The 19,347-nt window shown below is 39.5% G+C and overlaps 1 protein-coding gene across 3 annotated transcripts in view; it reads right to left on the reverse strand.

Annotated features, from left to right (window-relative positions):
* Positions 1-19,347, reverse strand: part of Mtm1 (myotubularin 1) — a 120,403-nt gene that overhangs the window by 29,952 nt on the left and 71,104 nt on the right. For 2 of the 3 annotated variants that reach the window (XM_057760257.1, XM_057760256.1), the window contains exons 7-9: positions 12,589-12,672; positions 9,999-10,148; positions 4,922-5,110 (exon numbers count right to left, since the gene is read on the reverse strand). In XM_057760257.1, coding sequence (XP_057616240.1) covers positions 4,922-5,110; positions 9,999-10,148; positions 12,589-12,672 — 423 coding nt within the window. Of the gene's footprint in view, positions 1-4,921; positions 5,111-9,998; positions 10,149-10,913; positions 10,969-12,588; positions 12,673-19,347 lie in introns of those variants that run through there. The other variant, XM_057760258.1, reaches the window with a different exon arrangement.

The raw sequence follows: 19,347 nt of genomic DNA on the forward strand, positions 1-19,347 counted from the left end.
GTTAATGTGATTTTTGACTTCCTATGCAGTACAAAGCCTCAACAACCTGTGTCATACTTTAAGTTAGAGAAAAATATGGAATGCTGGCAATTTCTTAAGGGGGGGAACTGAATTCATCAAACAGTATTCCCTTTAAAATATTCTGTAGCCATTGGTTCTTCTAGATCTGGAAAAGCAAGAACAGGTTGTGAAAAGTCCTCCTCCATCAATTTTGTTGATATCATTGTATTGTTTGGGGAAAGGGGTAGCCATACTAATGCAGTAGCAGGCACTCCAACATTGTAAGCATTCTCATAGGCTAAAATGTATTAGGGGAAATCAACTTTTGTAGGCAGACACAAGCCAACAGCTCAGCTTCACCCTCTCCTCACCACATGATCTGGTGCCAAACACTACCCTTGATGTGTCCGTCCTGTAAAACAGGGTTCACCCCCTAGGTATAACAGGTTAAAAAGAGCCAACTCCTTTATAATGGCTAATAGAAGTCACCTTTTGATGAGGCTCTATGTTGCTGTGCTTTGTAATTTTACCTCTTACAGGAATGCTACAAGACATATGTTAGTATCCACAATTTGCACTCTGGAAAGTAGAAACTAAGAGGTTTACTTATTCCAAAGACATGCAAGTAATAAATAGAATTTAAGTCTGCTTTGATTTCAACACAGAAACCATTTCCATTGTATCCCAACTATATTTCCACTATACAAACATCAAGCTACACATAGTGGGTCCACAAGAGTCTAAGAGGGACAAGATGGCTACCACCTACCATATGAAGCACAAAGTTTCATTGCTGTTGTCTTCGTGGTACTACATACTAAACTCAATGAAATACTGAGTTCATTTGTACTAAGTGAAGTCCACTTGCCAGGGTGAATTTCAGTTTATCACCACTCAATGTGAAAAGTATCCATTTCCACAATGATGAAAAGAGACATTATGAATTTGTTTAGGAACGTGGCTGTACTTTCCTTAAAGGATTTTGAAATGTCACAGGATAGGTAAATTTGGGCCCTTTAAGAAAACCTGAAAGAGATCTGAGCTTTTTAAGAGGTACTAACTTTAGACTGCCTGTAGGAGGAGCACAGGGAAGCAGGCAGGACTGGAGAGGAAAGCGGCATGCAAATATGTCATCCCCACAATAGCCCTCTTTTTCTGCATATCAATGTTAGGAAGATAAGCTAGTAGCTAGAACTGGAAAAGCAAAACAAGCTGGGCCCCATGCCTCAGGCTTACTGTGTTAGTGGAAATCTCACAGAAAAAGGAAGGATATCACCTGAACTTCACACCTAAGAACCTATGTGTCAGGCCCGAGGCCTCAGTTTCTTAACACTCTAGAGGAGAAAACATATTCAGGCATGAATGCTTCTTTTAAGCTTAATTTACAGATCATCAGCAATAAGTTATTGGGAAATGATCCCTTTGTTGTTGATTTTTTTTTTTTTTTTTTTTTTTTTGGTTTTTCAAGACAGGGTTTCTCTGTGCAGCCCTGGCTATCTTGGAATTCACTCTGTAGATCAGGCTGGTCTCAAATTCAGAGGTTTGCCTGCTTCTGTTTCACGAGTGCTAGAATTAAAGGCGTGCGCCACAACTGTATGGCTGATTGTTTTTTTTTTTTTGTTTTTTGGTTTTTTTTTGGTTTTTTTGAGACAGGGTTTCTCTGTGGTTTTGGAGCCTGTCCTGGAACTAGCTCTTGTAGACCAGGCTGGTCTCGAACTCACAGAGATCCACCTGTCTCTGCCTCCCAAGTGCTGGGATTAAAGGCGTGTGCCACCGCCCGGCTGGCTGATTGTTTTAAAGAAAGGGTCTCACACTGTACCACAGGCCTGCCTAGAACTCACTATCTAGCATAGGCTGGCCTCAAACTCATTGCAATCCTCCTGCCTTTGCATTCCAAGTGCTGACATAATAGGTGTGAGCCACCACACCCATTTTCTATTTTCCCTTTTTAGTCATTGCTTTGTTTCTAATGTGAGTGTCAGATCTCCTGGAACTGGAGTTACAGACAGTTGCGGGTGCTGGGACCCAACTTAGTTTCTCTGGCAGAGTAGTACGTGCTCCTAATCACTAAGCCATCTCTCCAGTCCCTATTTGCCACTTAAAAAAGAGCTTTTTGTTAATAAATCAGTAGACGAATGTTATCACCTCCCTCTCTTTCTGGCTGTCCACACCTTGTGGAAGAAGGCCAGAGTTACTGGCATCTGCCTGGCAGTCGCTTCTGCAAACTGCAGGCACAGACCTGGCAAGTAAGAGCTGGGTTATTTTAGCTAGCTCTGCAAGCTTATATATAATGCAATGACATATTCACCCTCCCGTAGACAGAGGGCCTGCACCTCTGCATGTGTGGCTGTTACATAATTATGGGGATTTTCAGAGATGCTTGACACTGGAGTTCCTTTCATAAATAACTGAGCATGATGTGTTTAAAAAAAAAAAGCAAAAGGAAAAATACATGTTTTAGTCATTGCCAAAGTTTCTGGCAAAACCAGACATTAACACAGCCCTACTTTAATTCAGCACAGTGCTCTGCCCCAAAATAGAAACCGTGTGGTGCTAGACCTTCCCAACCCTGGGCTTTGTTTAATTGAAAATGATGTGATGTTGCCGATTACATCTAAATATCCACAAGGGAGGAACAATTATTAGAGGCCAAGAGAACAGAAGTCAGCAAGGGTAAAAATCAATTAGTCAAGCACAGACTGAGTTCCCAAAAGTTCAAATTCTCCATCTCTGGTTACCTTTGAAGTCTTCCCTTTGGTTTTTCTTTCTTCAACAAAAGTGAACAACCCAAATTATCTAGAATGTTATAAAGTGCCAAGGGCCTGTTGCTATGAATATAGACTACTAGTGGAAAGACAGAGCTGGGAGGAGAGGTTTTAAGAATGACTCAGAGTGCTTTAAGATTTAGGTGTTCTAGTTTTTTCCTTAATATTTTCCCTCTTCTCATTCCTAAGAGGACTAGAAACAGAGGCTTATTTCTCCAGTATTAAAAAGGCATTTAAGAATTCTGTTGCTATAATGAGCTATAGAGTTTCATATAACTAAGGTATTCATCTCACACACTTTAATATTTTAAAATATTCTTTCTAAATACTTTATTTTAATGTTACATTATATCTATTTCAGGCTAAATAAGTACATGGAAATATTGTAGTTTATACATGTGATCACCCTGAATTATATATGAAGGATAATGGGATTCAAAATATATAAAATTAAGGATAATTTGAGAAGATATTGAGATTTAATTTCCTAAATCCTTTACTTATAATTCCTAATTGACTTACCAATTCAACTTCATGACTGTTTTACATAGAAGTTTGAAATTATTTCTACATAAACTCCAACTGTGTTTACAAATATCTCGTCTAAGGCAAACATGAGGCCAGGGCAGGCAGCCCAGGATTAAATGTGTAGGACAGCTGAGGCACAGACTGAGCAGAGTGGAGCGCCCCCACCCCCCACTCACAGTCTAACACACCCTAGGGGAAAAAGGCTTCATGCGCATTCCATTTCAGAAATTGCTGCATCTATCTGAGCTGCTCAAGGACTTGCTTTGCTTTCAGGTTCTTATGATGGGTTCTGAATAATTGAAGATGTCAGATAAATGACCTTGGGATGAGCAAAGCATTAAAGATGATGAAATTTAAGTCTACAGCTAAAGAGAATAAATCTGAAAGACAGAATGTGGGAGTGAGCAACTTGGCCAGGCTTACCTGTGAGCATTTGTTAACAACACAGGGAAAGATGGGACAATCAAAAACACAAAACCAGAAACAAGGCAAGGTAGTTTAATTTTAGTATTTGAAAGGCTGAGGTTGGAGGATTGCCATAAATTCTAAGCCAGACTAGACTAAACAGTGAGACCCCCACATAAACAAACCAACCAATCAAACAAACAAAAACACAAACAAGCCATTAAAAGGCAAACAACTCCTTTTCCCAAAGCCCCTGAAGCAAGGTAGGCCTGTCATCACTTATAAAGGGCATAGAGCTTCTTTTTACAACAGCTTCTGGGGCAAGAGCATACAGTCACTGATGCTTGCAGTGATTCCCCTAATCCACTTGAAGTATATTTCACGTACTCTGTTTCAAAAGGCAAAAAGTGAATTAAGCTTTGTATTTTGAAAAACTCAACTTCTGTGTTGGTGATTATAAAATTCATACATGGATCTACTCATTTCTTCAATTATCTTATATAAATGATAGTTTATGGGTACAGATGGTATACACAAGGAAGTCTTCAGATAATATTATTAATTTCAGATTTTAATAATAGCAGCTTCTCACAGTTCCTGAAGATACCCCACCAGTTCACACAATGAGTAGCTACAGCCACAAGGGATTCAAAGACTACTTTTGCATAAGACTCTAGGACAAAGCCACTTTCATTACAGTTCTAGACATGTCATTTAAGGAAGGCTTGCTTTGGCTTGTATTGGCTTGTTCATTTTGTGATTTTTTAGCTGTTTGCTTGTTTTCGACAGGATCTCAATGTTTAGTCCTGGCTGGCTTGGAAATCATGGCAATCCTTCAGCCTTAGCCTCTCCAGTACTAAGATTATAGGCTTAAACTACCTAGGATCCTCCTGCCTCTGTCTCCTTGGTGCTAGGATTATGGGTGTTACAGGTGTATATGACTAGGCTTAACATTAATAATATTTTTGTTATTGTTCATTCATTCACTTTTTTGGAGACAGAGCCTAATGTAAGTCAAGTTAGCCTAGAACTCATTATGCAGCTGAGGATGATCTGATTTACCCGCCTCCACCTTCCCAGTGCTGGAATTACAGTTGTGTGCTCAGTGAGAACGTGACTTAAAAAATTAAATAAAAATTCAAAGTAAATCCACATTATGGGAAAACCATTCATGGAAAACACTGCAGATCATATTAAGTTAGGTGTCCATTGACTGCACTCACCTTGTTGGCCACTGCATTTACACTGGGTCGTGCATCATAAATCGTGAGCTTAGAAAGCTGTCTGTTAGTCTCCCTGATCACATCCAGGTATTTTTCGTCATCTTTGTTTCTTTTTCCACTCATACCGACCAGAGGCTGACTGCAGCGCATAATGACCATCTTGTTTTCTGGATGAATCCATGACAGTACCTACGGTTAGTTCAAAAAGTTTAATCTAGTGAGTCTCCAGAAGTCATTAGAACTGACAATCATGAAACAGCATACTTGCTCACTAGTCATTTTCAATGTGCGTGGCATCAGAACACATACATTTAACACAACTTCTCAGAAACAATCAAAACAGTCAGGTTTACCAGCCTTTCTTTTAAATTAACACTATAAATTGATGCTTACCACAATAAAGCTGAATTATTGAAAGGATGTATAAACCGATTGCTGGCACTGGAATTTGGTAGCTTGTGCTGTCCTTGTTATCATATGAAAACAACTTAAACAATAAGTGATGGGTAAAGGCAATCACTGTATTACCCTTAGAGGTGACTTATGTCTACCAGTCCTTTCCCAATGGTCCTTAGAATGCAACAAAGGAGGAAGAAAGTACAAGGGAAGCAAAGAAGGATTTGGGTGGCCAGGAGAGCTACCACTCTCCACCATGAAGTCTGAATCCCAATGCCCAAAAGGGCGTATGTGGCCACCCTCAGAGTCAGTCTTCAATTGATTGGCAAGCCTAGACCATGTGATGCTGGGCTTCTCAGCTCACTCAAAGCATATGAAAGTTTGCACATAAATAGTAGCTGATAACATAATGTCTTGAAAAGTACTGAGCTGGATACTGCAGGTACTTCTGAAGATGTGGGGGAGGCCTAGTTTTCATTTTCATTTTCCTTACAGACGGATAGTGGACAGTAGTACTTAACGGATACTTCAAAATGGCTCAAGTACTTCCAACACAAAGCAATGATAACTATCTGAGGTGATGGATATGCCAGTTAGCTTGATCTGGTCAGTACATATTATACATATTATATATAGCTTGAGTTAGTCAGTACATGTTTTATATATATATACACATATATTTGCATATATATATGTGTGTGTATATATATACTGTTATAGTACACTGAGTCCTATAAATATGCATAACTACAGCAGTGTGGCACTGAAAGTCAAATGTGAATGTTTATGAATATGAAGGATATGCAGAGAGTAATCAGCTCTCCTGTGGTGCTACTCTCAGGCACTGAACTTATGACCCTCCCTGGTCAGATGGAGAGAATAATAATGACCTCAGATGGCTTCTGGGAGGACAAAAGAATGTCCATAAAGTATGCAATAAATGTGAACTCACATTAGCTTCTAGAGGCAGGCTCCAGAGCCAGCAAAATCAGTTCCAAAAATGAGGAAACACAGACACAAAGATGAAACAACAAAACCCTTTGGGCTCACTTAATATAAGATCAAATATTCTGATGATTTTAAAGCTATTCCTCTATAATGGCAAGTAACATACATAGATGCTTAAAAATACAGTTTTATTATGATGCTGCAAGTTTCTCTCTTCTGAAAATTGTCACATGATACTAAGAATGTATGTTTGTTTCCATGCTAGAGATCAGGCTATGCCAAGGATGCTCAGATCTTAGGAAGCCCTGGGAAGTTCACTGGCCTACCTTAAAACTCCATCTTCTATCACACAGCATGGGTCTCAGATCTATCCACTGGTATGGGAGCTCCTTCTGTATATGTGCTGTTTTTATTGGTTAATGAAGAAAGAAATTTCAGGGCAGAACAGAGCAAGGCAGGGAAAACTAAACTGAATGCTGGGAGAAAGAAGGCAGAGTCCATGTAGCTGTGAACAGATGAGCCAGAATCTTGCCGGTAAGCCACAGTCATGTGGTGATACACAGATTAACAGAAATGGGTTAAATTAAGATGTAAGAGCTAGCTAATAAGAAGCTAGAGCTAATGGGCCAAGCAGTGATTTAATTAATAGCAATTTCTGTGTGATTATTTCAGGGCTGAGTAGCTGGGAACAAACAAGTGGCCTCCTCCTACAACAGCCCACCTACTTCCTATGACCTGTATAAGACTGTGCTTGTATGAATCCTGTCATAGGTATACTCATGAGGCCCACTGAGGATTTATAGGCAGTCTACAGGAGCTAGGGGACAGTGGCTCATTCTGGATTTAGTTTTTGTGCATACATGTTTTACCTGTATGTATGTCTGTGTACTACACACGTCTGGTTCCTTCAGAGGCCACAAGGGATGCCTGATGCCATGGAATTGAAGTTAGAGATTGATGTGAGCCACCATATAGTTGCTGAGAAGCAAAGCCTGGTCTATTGTCAAGAGTAGCTTGAGCTATTTTTTTGTTGTTGTTGTTGTTGTTTTTTTGAGACAGGGTTTCTCTGTAGCTTTGGAGCCTGTTCTAGAACTAGCTTTTGTAGACCAAGCTGGCCTTGAACTCTCAGAGATCAGCCTGCCTCTGCCTCCAGAGTGCTGGGATTAAAGGCATGCGCCACCACTGCCCAGCTGTAGCTTGAACTCTTAACCACTGAGCCATCTCTCTAGCTCCCTGGCTACCTTTGAAAATTATATTTGATGTAGAAATGACTGGGTAAAAATTGTGATAGTACTTTATTTTAAATTATCTATTCTATTATCATTAAAATTAATATCAAGAAGTCACTGATAATTTAAAATGTAGTCACTAAAAGAAGTTTATCACAGCATTATTTATTTACCTTTTGCTTTTAGAAATTTTAATATTTATTTATTTATATTGTGGCGGGGCATGTGAGTGGGTGCACACATACCACAGAGCATGTGCACAGGTCAGAGAATAAATTAAGGGCGTTTTCTTCTTCTACCATGTTGGTACCATGGATCAAACTCAGGCTGTCAGACGTTTCAGCAAATGTCTTTATTCAGTTAACAATTTCCCTGGCCTATAGCATTGTTTTTTAAGAATGAAATGTTTAAGGGGACCTAGAAATTTTACAACAGAAACTGATTTAAATCATTGCACATGTAGACACTAATGTATGAGCTGGTCATGAAAAGTTAAGGATAAGATATATTGCAGGACCCAGGCAGTGGTGGTGCATACTTTTAATCCCAGCACTCAGGAGGCAGGGACAGGTGGATCTCTTAAGTTTGAGGCCAGCCTGGTCTACAGTGTGAGCTCCAGGACAGCCAGAGCAGTTACACAGAGAAACCCTGTCTCAAAAAAAAACCAAAATAAATAAATAAGTAAATAAATAGAAGATATATTGATAGGGAAGAAAAGTAGTCTGGGATCCAAATTAAAGGATAGTTCAGTGCTAGTTCTCAATAAGTGGCAGGGTAGTTTTTGCTTACCAGTGTTTTCTAAATATCTCAAATGAGTATATATCACTTATCCATTAACAGCATCTATAAAATTAAGACAAGCCTGCTTGTTTGAGAAAAGGAATACACATCCACTAACATAAATATAATGCAAGTGTATGAGTTCACTAACCAATGGTATTTTATTATCATATGTACCTGATTTGTGTTTAAGTAATTATTACCAATTATTTTTGTATTTTTATGTTTGTTGTTAAAGGACTACATAATACTTGTGTTACCCATAACTGGCATATCCATATTCTGAGACCTATTGTCAAGAGTCACACAATCAGAAGGTATTCTAGAAACAGCATATTACCAGGTTTATAATACATAACGGATCACTATAAAAATAAATATAATGGCTTGGCCTTAATATTTTTTTAAGAAAAATAAGCAAGTAACCTCACAAAAAGAAAAACAACATGTTCATTATTTTTCCTACACTGTACTCTCACTCATGAAGAGCAACAGGGACTACAGGATCATGATGGTAGACTGAGATCAATGGCTTAGGCCCAACTGTCTCATTTTTTGTCCTGTCCCATATGCCACGAAAAACACAGACAGACATAATCTTTTACACAGCAGATGTTCAATGAAGGCTAAATAGATAGTGGCACAAACCCATACATACTAGCCCAGTTCTCCATTCCTGGGATAGGCAAAGCACATACCAAAAGACAAGTGTCTGGTGTCACAGTAGTATAATCTGCTTTTCTAGTATAGAAAAACATGTCCAAGTGGAATATAAGAAGACAGAACTTCTAACTCTAGCTTCACATTCTAACAAAATGAGTTAAAGAACATACTTTCAAGTCCAATTTGATCAGGAAAATATGAAAAGACACTAATCAGAGAAGCAAGAGAATTTAAAAATTAAAACTCCTCATAGGCTGACAATATATGAAGTTTTTCCAAAAAATATCCTTTTAAGGACAAGAATGTCTACACTTAGAAGTCAAAGGCAAGGTGACATTAAATCTTAATTTCTTCAACCATTGTTTTTTTTAAATCTACTAATTCGAAACAAAACCCAATGTACTTATTATGACAGCTCTTGAAAATTAACAGGGGAAGAAAAAAACAATCTCTAAATTTTTAGTCAATAAAATTTATGCACCTAGTAGAAACTATGACATGTCCATAAATATTTAAGGACTGAAAAAGAACTTTGTGAGCTAGGTTCAGTGACATGGTAGCATAATATCTGGAATAATCTGTACTTGACTCCAGTTTGTCAAGGGGATGGAGGCAGCCTGCAAACAGGATGCAGATAAGCACATCCCGGAGGCAGCATAAAAGCCTGCACTAACACACATTCTAATAGTCGGGTCTTTTCGTTGCCGCACACTTTACCCAACAGTTAGCAAGAGCCTGCATCTTGTCAGGTCCTGTGCCATAATGATGACAGTAACCAAGAGCCTGACCTTTCTTCCCTACATCCCGGAGTTAAAGTGTACCATTCTCGCTGGTACTCTCATTTAGAGCTCTTTCCCTGCTTTCCTTCTACACCCTGGATTCAAGACTCCTAGAAGGCAGGTGTTCGTTCTTCTTCCATTTCACAAGGTGCTACCCTTGCAGTAGGAACTTGATAATTACTCCAATGAAAGTCGGGAACAAACATGCTCTGTGAAATACAGGACTACAGTTCTCATGAAAGAAAAGGCATTCTCTAGGGGGAAATGTGACATGGTACTCACAGGAATCCGATTCCGGGATCTAAAAATTGCAATTCTCCTGAGATCATCATCAGAGGTCCGATAAGGAACCACCAAAACAGCGGGGTATGTGTCACAGAGTTCATAGCACTTATTAATAAAAGTTATCCTCCAATGGTGATCGGGCAGCCCCTGCAGGACAAAAGAGAATGTAAGTCAGCATGAAATGACTTTATCTCTGCAACATCTGGGCTCTTTCTTTCTTCTAACATTATGTGTGCATGCCTCTTTGACCACAGAGTGATTGGCAGCCTACCTATTTACAATAAGGATGTCAAATCAATAATCCAGACAACATGAGAACATGGACAAAACACTGGTCAATTCCAGAAACTGAACTATCTCTCATAACTATAGGTTCTATGGAATTTGACATCTTCCTTTATTTCACGTAGACATATTCTTTATTCCTTGTGCAATACAGATAAGCCTATTTCATCTCCTAGCCATGCACCCCTCCCCTTCCATTCCAAAGGAAAGTGCCACGGGCAGTGTTAACCAATGTCTATGTGAGGGTAGCAACTTCCTCTCCCTGCTCCAAATAAGAGAGAATGATGCAGTCTGCTCCCAAGTGGAAAGAGGGTAAGACCATGAGAAAAAGCACTGGGGGGGGGGTAAGGAAACCCTTCTGGGAAAGCTCATTTCGCCACCTCCGATAAGTTGTTTAAATCAAGAGGCTAGGAGACCCAGGATCACTCGGTAACTTGTGTGAAGAGTGAAGTCATTAGTATTTTAAGCAGACTGCTAGTACGATAGGGAGACACAGCTGTCACCCCCGCATCAACTATGAACAATAACCAGAGGTGGTGGAATATTCTTTCCCCATACTCACAAATGCACAAGTACACACATGAACATGAGCTAGGTGGGTGTTTGCTTTGGGGACAGACATTGTACCTGTTCTTTAGGTCTGGCCCTATGCACCACGACCAAACAGATGTTGAGTCTGATGCTGAGTCCAGTTAGAGAGTTTTAAGTCCCATCAGAAAGTTATAAGAAAAAAAGATTGAATATAATGGCAGTCTATATAACAAAATACCTACAGAAATTCATTTATGCATGCAATTCTTAAAAAACAGATTTTTTTGGTTTCAAGCTAGAAGCTCAAACTAAAGGAAAGTGTTACTATTGTCAACTAAAGACAAATAAGGTAAAAGAGTTTCCTAATACTATCAGAGAGACTTGTATCTAAAGCATGAGCAATATTCTAATGGTCTTTCTCTCAACTCAGTAGTCAGTCTAGAAGAGAGGCCATGAAAAGGAGAGCTACACACCCTTTGAAAACTCAGTAGACTAAAGCCGAGTCACAGGCTCCCTGCTAACTGTATTCTAGAGCGAAACCTCCCTTCTCCGACCCCAGGGTATGACATCTGCTGATGGAGGTGCAAGCCACTGACCAAAACTGAAAATGGAAGTCAAGCAGGGTCATGGTGGTCAAGTGGTGGCTGGGAAGTTCTTCACAAGCTTAGGGTTCTGGAATAGCACTTTGTGTTCACTTGCTTTTCATACAAAGCAACTGGCCTTAATTTGATTCTTGAAAGCTCATTTCATAACATTTCCAAATTATTTTAAGAACCTCATAGAAGAAATATGAAAAATTCCATTGCAAAACTTGTAGCTGTACCACAGAATTGGTTATATTAGAGGTCAAATTGTGGTTTTGTTACATAACATGCTTGTTTGTGGCATTCTTTACGAAAGTTCTAGAAGACATTTTCTCTTAGTCTGTGCAGGGTGTGTATGACATGTGCATGCACATGATGCACCTGTACATACCAGTGTTTATATTTGTATGCACACATGCAAAAGCCAAATGCTGATGTCAGCTCCCTTCATATATTCTTCTCTAGCTTATCTTTTGAAACAGGAACCTTGCTGAACTTGGAGCTCAATGATTGGCTAGACTGGCTGAGGCCAGAGAGCCCCTAGGATCTTCCTGGATCTCCTTCCAGTGCTGGGATTACAGGTGTAGGCTGCCACATTTAGCTTTCTCCAAGGCTTCTGGGATCCAAGCTCAGATTGTCATGCTGCAAAAACTTTACTTATGGAGTCATTTCCCTAGCCCAAAGTTCATGTTCTTATTATAACAAATGAACATACATGCAGGTGACATTTACATGAATATATTAAAACTATGTGGATATTATATATTAATTGTAATAATAAAGTTCTAACTCATTTGATTCTGTAATTCAGAACATATATAATTTAAATAAAAAGATCAGTAATATTTAAGCTTATACATACACACACACAGTAATGTATAGAAGTTTGACTTTTCTAGATCCAAAGTATTTAACTCATTTCATAAACACCACAAAATGGATGTTCCTCATTTAGGAAAGGAAGCAGAACCCAGCCATTCAGTTTTCAATGCGGCTTTCAAAATGAGCTTGCTAGATACAAAATGAAAATAATGAACAATATTTTACAAAAATGTGGATGATACCACAGCCATGAACACATATTAGGTAAGGCTGTTATTTATTCTAAGACGATGACTAACAATATCATGTCCCCTATGCATGTTTGCAATTCAACACACTCCAGACAACAGTATTTATCTACTTACCTGCCTTCTGTATTCTTCAACTGGATTATAAACAGTCCACCCATCCACATTAAACTTCTCTTCATTTAAAAATGCAAACAATGGCTAAAAAAGGCCAGAAACAAAGGAATTTAGAGTTCAGTGTGAAACAATAGTCTATTAATAGTTCATACTTTCATTTTCACAAAATAGATTTCAAAGATTTGCTAACCATGAAATTTCAACTCAACTTGAGACTTACAACAAAGAAACAACTGTAGAAAATTCAAATCAGCTTTATATTAACTTTTATCTTCAGGAATAATTACTTTTGAAACCTCAATTTTCTATGGCAACAAATGTCACCTGTTTTTAAATACACACATACACACACACACCAGATTTCCAGACTAAAATGTATCCATGAATTTTAAAAATTATTATCAACTGAGCACTTGAAAGTCACTACAAAAAATAAGAAATCCAAGAATGATTACTAAATAGTGTACCTGTCTCAAAAGACTGTCATGACATGTTTATCTATTTAAAAAGAGACAGAAAATTAAGAAACTTTTAATTAACTGCTCTCTATGAATTCTGAATCAATGTTCTGGCCTCTGAAATGACAAGATTCTGACCTCTCAAGGCACTATTGATAAATTTCCTAGCTTCAAATACCATCTGTCCTCCAGTGACCATTCTAGTCCTTGCTCTGAAAGTGGCTATCTAAGTGTCAACTCCGTAACACCCCAGGTACCTCAAAGGCATGAGCTGGGAGTGAGGGTAAGGCTAATACCACAAACCAAATCCTTGCCTCCACCTCAGCAGTCCAGTTCTTCCCAGTGTCTTCAGGTTAGTCGATGAGAACCCCACCCTCCTGGGTTACTGTGCTGCCAGTCTCAGCACCAGCTGCCTACCCCTCTGCTTACCATGGTAACTCGGAATTACTTCCATTTTCAACTATTAGCTCTAAGATCAGAGCAACAATGCTATAACATTAAGTTAGGTCAAGTCATTACCCTGCCAAAATCATCCCATGCCTTCCCATTTGGCTCATGGCAAAAGTTGAAGTCTTTCTAATGGCCCACATGGCTGTCTGCCATCTGGTCACTTCTAGATCCTCTATATATAGTTACTAAAACAGAGCTTGATCCAGAACAAATATTTTTGACTGAGTAGCACAGTGAATACCTGAAGCTTCTGCAAATCCTGGAGATGCTGTGACTAGATGCTGTCCAATAGGCATCTATCTCCCTTTCCATTTTCTTCTGTTAACTACTCTGAATGCCAGTGCCCCTTTCCCCACATTACATGGAATTTCTGGAAGAGTCTTGGCAGCAATAGTTTTATTTTAGGGTAAAATCTGATCACCAACATGCTGGAACTCATTGTCTTCTTGATTTTTTCCAAGTATGTGACACACTCATGCACTCTAACAGTGTCAGACCTAAGTGTCATATTACATACTGGGTAGCATGCATCTCACATATTAGTCATGGCATGGACCACCTAAGAAACTGATCATGGCCCCAGCCTGATACGGAATTAATGCTTAAGTTTTCAATGCCAGTGGGAAGAAGAAATGAGGTCTGTTAATGGATATTTATCTCAGACTTTGGCAAGAACAGCACTAACATGTGTAGTGGACTTCTCTAGTCATAAGCAGAAAATCTGGCACACAACTAAGCAGTCTACTGGTGACATATCATCACTTTGAACACCTGATACCATCATAGTCAGTATCTGGGGTGGGTAAATCCTCACTATCCCTGAATGCTAGGCTCTGGGCAGAGTTGTAGATGGCACATAATTTGAGAATTAAGGATGTGTAGCTACACACTTTGTAAGAAAACAGTTTTTGACTTCTTTTTTTTTTTTTTTTTTTTTGGTTTTTCGAGACAGGGTTTCTCTGTAGCTTTGGTGCCTGTCCTGGAACTAGCTCTTGTAGACCAGGCTGGCCTCGAACTCACAGAGATCCGCCTGCCTCTGCCTCCCGAGTGCTGGGATTAAAGGCATGTGCCACCACCACCCGGCTCAGTTTTTGACTTCTTGAAATAAGTTCCTGACTCCTGCATGACTTTAGGGGCTTCACCTTTACTTCTCTGAATCTCTCTCATGAAGCACAAGTGAACATGAAACCACTTTCAATACAAATGCTATTTCTGAACCAATGGCTTAGATAAAGTTTACCCTAGAGAAATCAACTGTAGGAATGTTTTTAATAGGCCAGTAGCACTTTCTAGGCACATTACTATTTCTTAATCTTTGACAGCAACACTTAATTGTTGCCTTGGGCATTCCTTGATGTATCTTACGTGAATATTATTGCAAAATTTTCAGAAGATTAAAGGTATATGGTCAAAATTGCCACCATCTCTGTATTTCCCTTAACACCTTGGGCTAAAGAGAAATCAACATACAGGCAATGGTATTTTTTTGTCATTAGTACAAAAACAAGACAAGGCCTCCATCAGCTCTCTATCAGATGGCCTTTCTCAAGACATTGCTTCTACAATGACATCTCACAGTGTGCACTGGGTCACAGGAGTATGCAATCTGCAGCTAATACATGTGTCGCACAATAGCTATCAAAGAGGTTAACACATTTGTAGGTCACCCTGTCTCAGTGTCAGGAGGTCTCACTCTCCCTGTGGAAGGCATCAAAGAGCTCCCAGTTCACTCTAAAACTAGGAGCCACGCTCGCACCTCAAATATTTTGGAAAAATATTTTAATCACATCATTGCTAAAATTTCTCTTCAGGAAGTTATATAAGCAACACGTGTGATGCTGTATCTGAGCCTGGGGTGGAAAACAATAGAAGCTTAAACCACTATTTTCACCGTTCCAACAAATTATCTTTTAATTATAGGGAAACATGCTTTAAAAAGCATTCCATAAAGCATTTGGCTCAAGTGAAGCAACCATTCTAGAACAACAGGTGCTTATAGTTTTCAAAGCAGAACATACTGGGACTTTTTCTAGATGTTTTGGTTTTTTCCTTAAAGATTTAGATAAGAGAAAGAAGCAAGAATCTTACAATGTAAGCTCACTGCTGCATAACATGAAGGCAAATAACTACAGAAAATAAAACAAGTATTAAGCAGGAAATCTAAGTTAACAACATCCAAATCCATATACCAGTATATCACTAAAAAGTACAAAGTCCCCCACAAGTGGTAACTTATTACTAACTTAACTCAGGTTCCAGTTTGAAAAACATTTTAACCTGAAGTTAATGTGTTACCTAACTTGAGATTTTCGGCTAGCATTTTATTTTCTACTTTAGACAATACATTTTAGAGTTTTGAGGTCATTAGCATTTCATTAGTGAATTGACATTCCCAAATATAACCTTGGTGGGTCTGGTTTTGCCTCTCCATCTGAGAAGTGATGTCTCATTGAGAGAACATAACCAGGCCCAGGAGTACTTTCTATTCCAAGCATCAAGCAAGCAGTGCCATTTGCTTAGTAGGTGAGGATGCCGCCCACTCCGTAATTTGCCACATACCCAGGTGAGGATGATATCTACTCTTTGGACTGCTTAAGCACTGATTCAATTTCCTTGCCCATGGAAAACTCAAAAAGGATTCGGTCCTAGCCTAGTTTTTGCCAGGAATTGGTTATGTGCTGTTTGTCAGTATGCTCTTTGTAGCTTTCTCCTGGGGTATGGGTTTTCCCAACCAGGGTTCATCCTTAGAACTGGGGTATGTTTGGCAGGTTCCACCTGTGTCCCACCTTACATCTGTAGGTCTTTAAGAGCTAACTTCCCTCCTACCCTGGTTCTAGAAGGAAAGGTAGCCTCTAGCAGAATGCTTAAGAATCTGTATGTAGTCAAGTTATTTGAGCAATGGTTCTTATTCAAAGTTAGAACCATGGGATCACAGATTTACAGAGAATGGGAAGGGGGACTCCATGTAGCCTTCAGCTAGTTTCTCTCAATAACATTTTATGTAAGAGAACAATGTCAAGACTGGGCCAGGATATTAGGAAAGCCAGGCCTGGCCCAGGCCTCAGCAGGTGCACAGGTTTTTCCTTTGTTTTACCCTCTATTGATATTTGGGCATTCCATCACTTCCAGTACCTACTAGTCAAGCTATGAGACTAACAAAAAGAGCATGTGCATGTTTTTCCACATTAAAAATAGAACAATGTAACATTTGAAAAATGTTAAAGGACAAAGTTGAGATGAAAATCTCCGATTTTGCACCAGGGAAAAACAGCTTGGACATATAGAATATAACTTGTCATTTTCATTTAGCTACATTTAGCATTGTTGTGTCTTGGGGGGAAAGCTCCAAAATAACAACAGATTCTGGCTTTTTGCTTAGCCATTATTTTAAAATGGCACCTATATAAAGATTTGCTTAAATCATGTAGATAAGTTTTTAAAAACTCATTATAAGTTAGCATATAAAGTAATGGGTTTCATTATGGTATTTTACCCCATGTATCTTAATTTTAGACTGGGTGTTTAAATTTTTATTGAGCTGTATAAATCTCCTCTGATTGACTGGGGTTTCCTCCATCACATGAGATCTCTTCTTCACACAGACCTGTAGTGTCACCTCAGAACTGGATGTTTGAGAGTCAGACTCATGAAGGCTCAAAAAGATCTCAAATAGAAGACAGTTTCATGGAAATCATGTCTGCAGTATTTGGGAGCCTGGGTGTTGTGCAGTGGTGAGACTGATTGCCTAACACGCCTAAGAGCCTAGGTGCAAATCCTTAGTTCCAGAAGAACAAAGAAAAAACAGTAGTCTAGTGGAGACACTGAGGAGCTCTGTATACTTCTAAGTGCCTTCGAATGACCTGACCATCCCACAGAAACACATGGATGTTTAGGAAGATCAGCTCCTTTGAAAAAGTAGATAGATTTATTTCTCTGAATTTCTAACCTCAAGATTCTAGGCAACTACTTACTAAGTGGTTTTTTTTTCTGACATTTTCATTTCTGTTTTGGTGGAGGGGTTGATTCTTTTTAGACAAACACGATATTATTTTAGAACCTTAGCTTGCCCGGAATTCTCTATGTAGATCAGGATGGACTCAACTCTTGGTAATCCTCCTGCTTCAGCCTCTCCAGTGCTTAGATGACAGATATACCTCTATGCCTGAGTTTTGCTCCATTTTAACAGGAATTTATTGAATCATTTTACCATTCTACCATTTTAGGGTCTACAATGTCCTTATTTGTACCTTTTAGATTACACTTAAGAAACAAGGCTATTTCATTTCAGAAAATTTTTCATGAAAGTCTGAAGAAGAACCCCCACATTTAAAGAGTATTAATACTTTGAGAATTTAATACAATACATTTTAAGCACCTTATTCCCCTTCTCCAATTTCTCCCATTTCCCTACCCTCTAACTTCTTACTTTTTTTTTTTTTTTTTTTTTTTTTTTTTGGTTTTTTCGAGACAGGGTTTCTCTGTGGTTTTGGAGCCTGTCCTGGAACTAGCTCTTGTAGACCAAGCTGGTCTCGAACTCACAGAGATTCGCCTGCCTCTGCCTCCCAAGTGCTGGGATTAAAGGCGTGCGCCACCACCGCCCGGCCTTACTATTTTTTTTTAAGTTATCACAAGCAATATTTGTTGTCTAAACACTCTTGGCTGTGAGTCCTGCCCTGTAGCATGGGTTGACCTACCAGTGGTCACACCCTAAAAGAAGACAGACTCTCCCTCACCCAGCAGCTATCAGAGGCCAAGACCTCCTCAGCTAGGAGTGGGACACATCATGCCCACATCTCAGCCTCCATCCTCGGATTTAGTTTGCCTGGGGCTTTTGCAGCTGTCCTTTTATGCCTGGAAAACACAGTTTCCATCTAGTTGTTTACCACCTCTTAAAATCTTCAATCCTTCTGTAAAGATCCCTGAACTTAGGGGTGAGGGTAGAGACATCCCATTCAGGGCTGAACAGAGGACAGTGTTTTATTTTCTGCACACTGGCCAGTTGTGTGTCCCCATGTTACTGCCATTATTATAAGAGGAAGGTTTTCTGGTGAGGGTCGGAGGATGCACTAATCTATGGGTCTAGCAATAAGTCAGTAGGAATGGTTTCGCTACTACTATGTTCATTTAGCAGAATATAGTCTTACTTTCTCCCCTGGGACCTATGACCTATTTTGTCACAGGTGTCTGGTCCAACAGCCATGCCAGATATGGGCTCTATCTTGTGCAACTGACTTTGGATTCAATCACAAGGTGCATGGTTAATCTGATAACATTTCTACCACTATTATATCAATGAACAAGTCTTGCCAGTCCAGTCCAGTGATTACTGTAGCTCATAGGGTTCATAGCTGGGTAAGGTTGATGATTACTTCTCTCCTTCAGTGGCATGTGTAGCACCTTCCAGTACTATGAAAACCAGGTACTCTTGCTCTCTCTCTCTTTCACACACACACACACACACACACACACACACACACACACACACACCACCACCACCACCACCACCACCACACACAATGAATGATTTTTAAAAAGAAAAATAGCCGGGCTGTGGTGACGCATGCTTTTAATCCCAGCACTCGGGAGGCAGAGGCAGGCGGATCTCTGTGAGTTCGAGACCAGCCTGGTCTACAAGAGCTAGTTCCAGGACAGGCTCCAAAGCTGCAGAAAAACCCTGTCTCGGAAAAAAAAAATGATGAAACAGGTTCTGCAAGCTTTGGCTTGCCTTTTACCATAGTATCATCTATTGCTAGCACCCTTCTACATATACCATGGCCCTTGGCAACAAGCCCCTGCATTGGTAGTTTGTCTGGCTTCTTTACATTGCACACCACTCATTCAGTTAGGCCTA

Source organism: Chionomys nivalis, chromosome X (genome assembly GCF_950005125.1).
Source record: "Chionomys nivalis chromosome X, mChiNiv1.1, whole genome shotgun sequence".
Classification (NCBI taxonomy): domain Eukaryota; kingdom Metazoa; phylum Chordata; class Mammalia; order Rodentia; family Cricetidae; genus Chionomys; species Chionomys nivalis.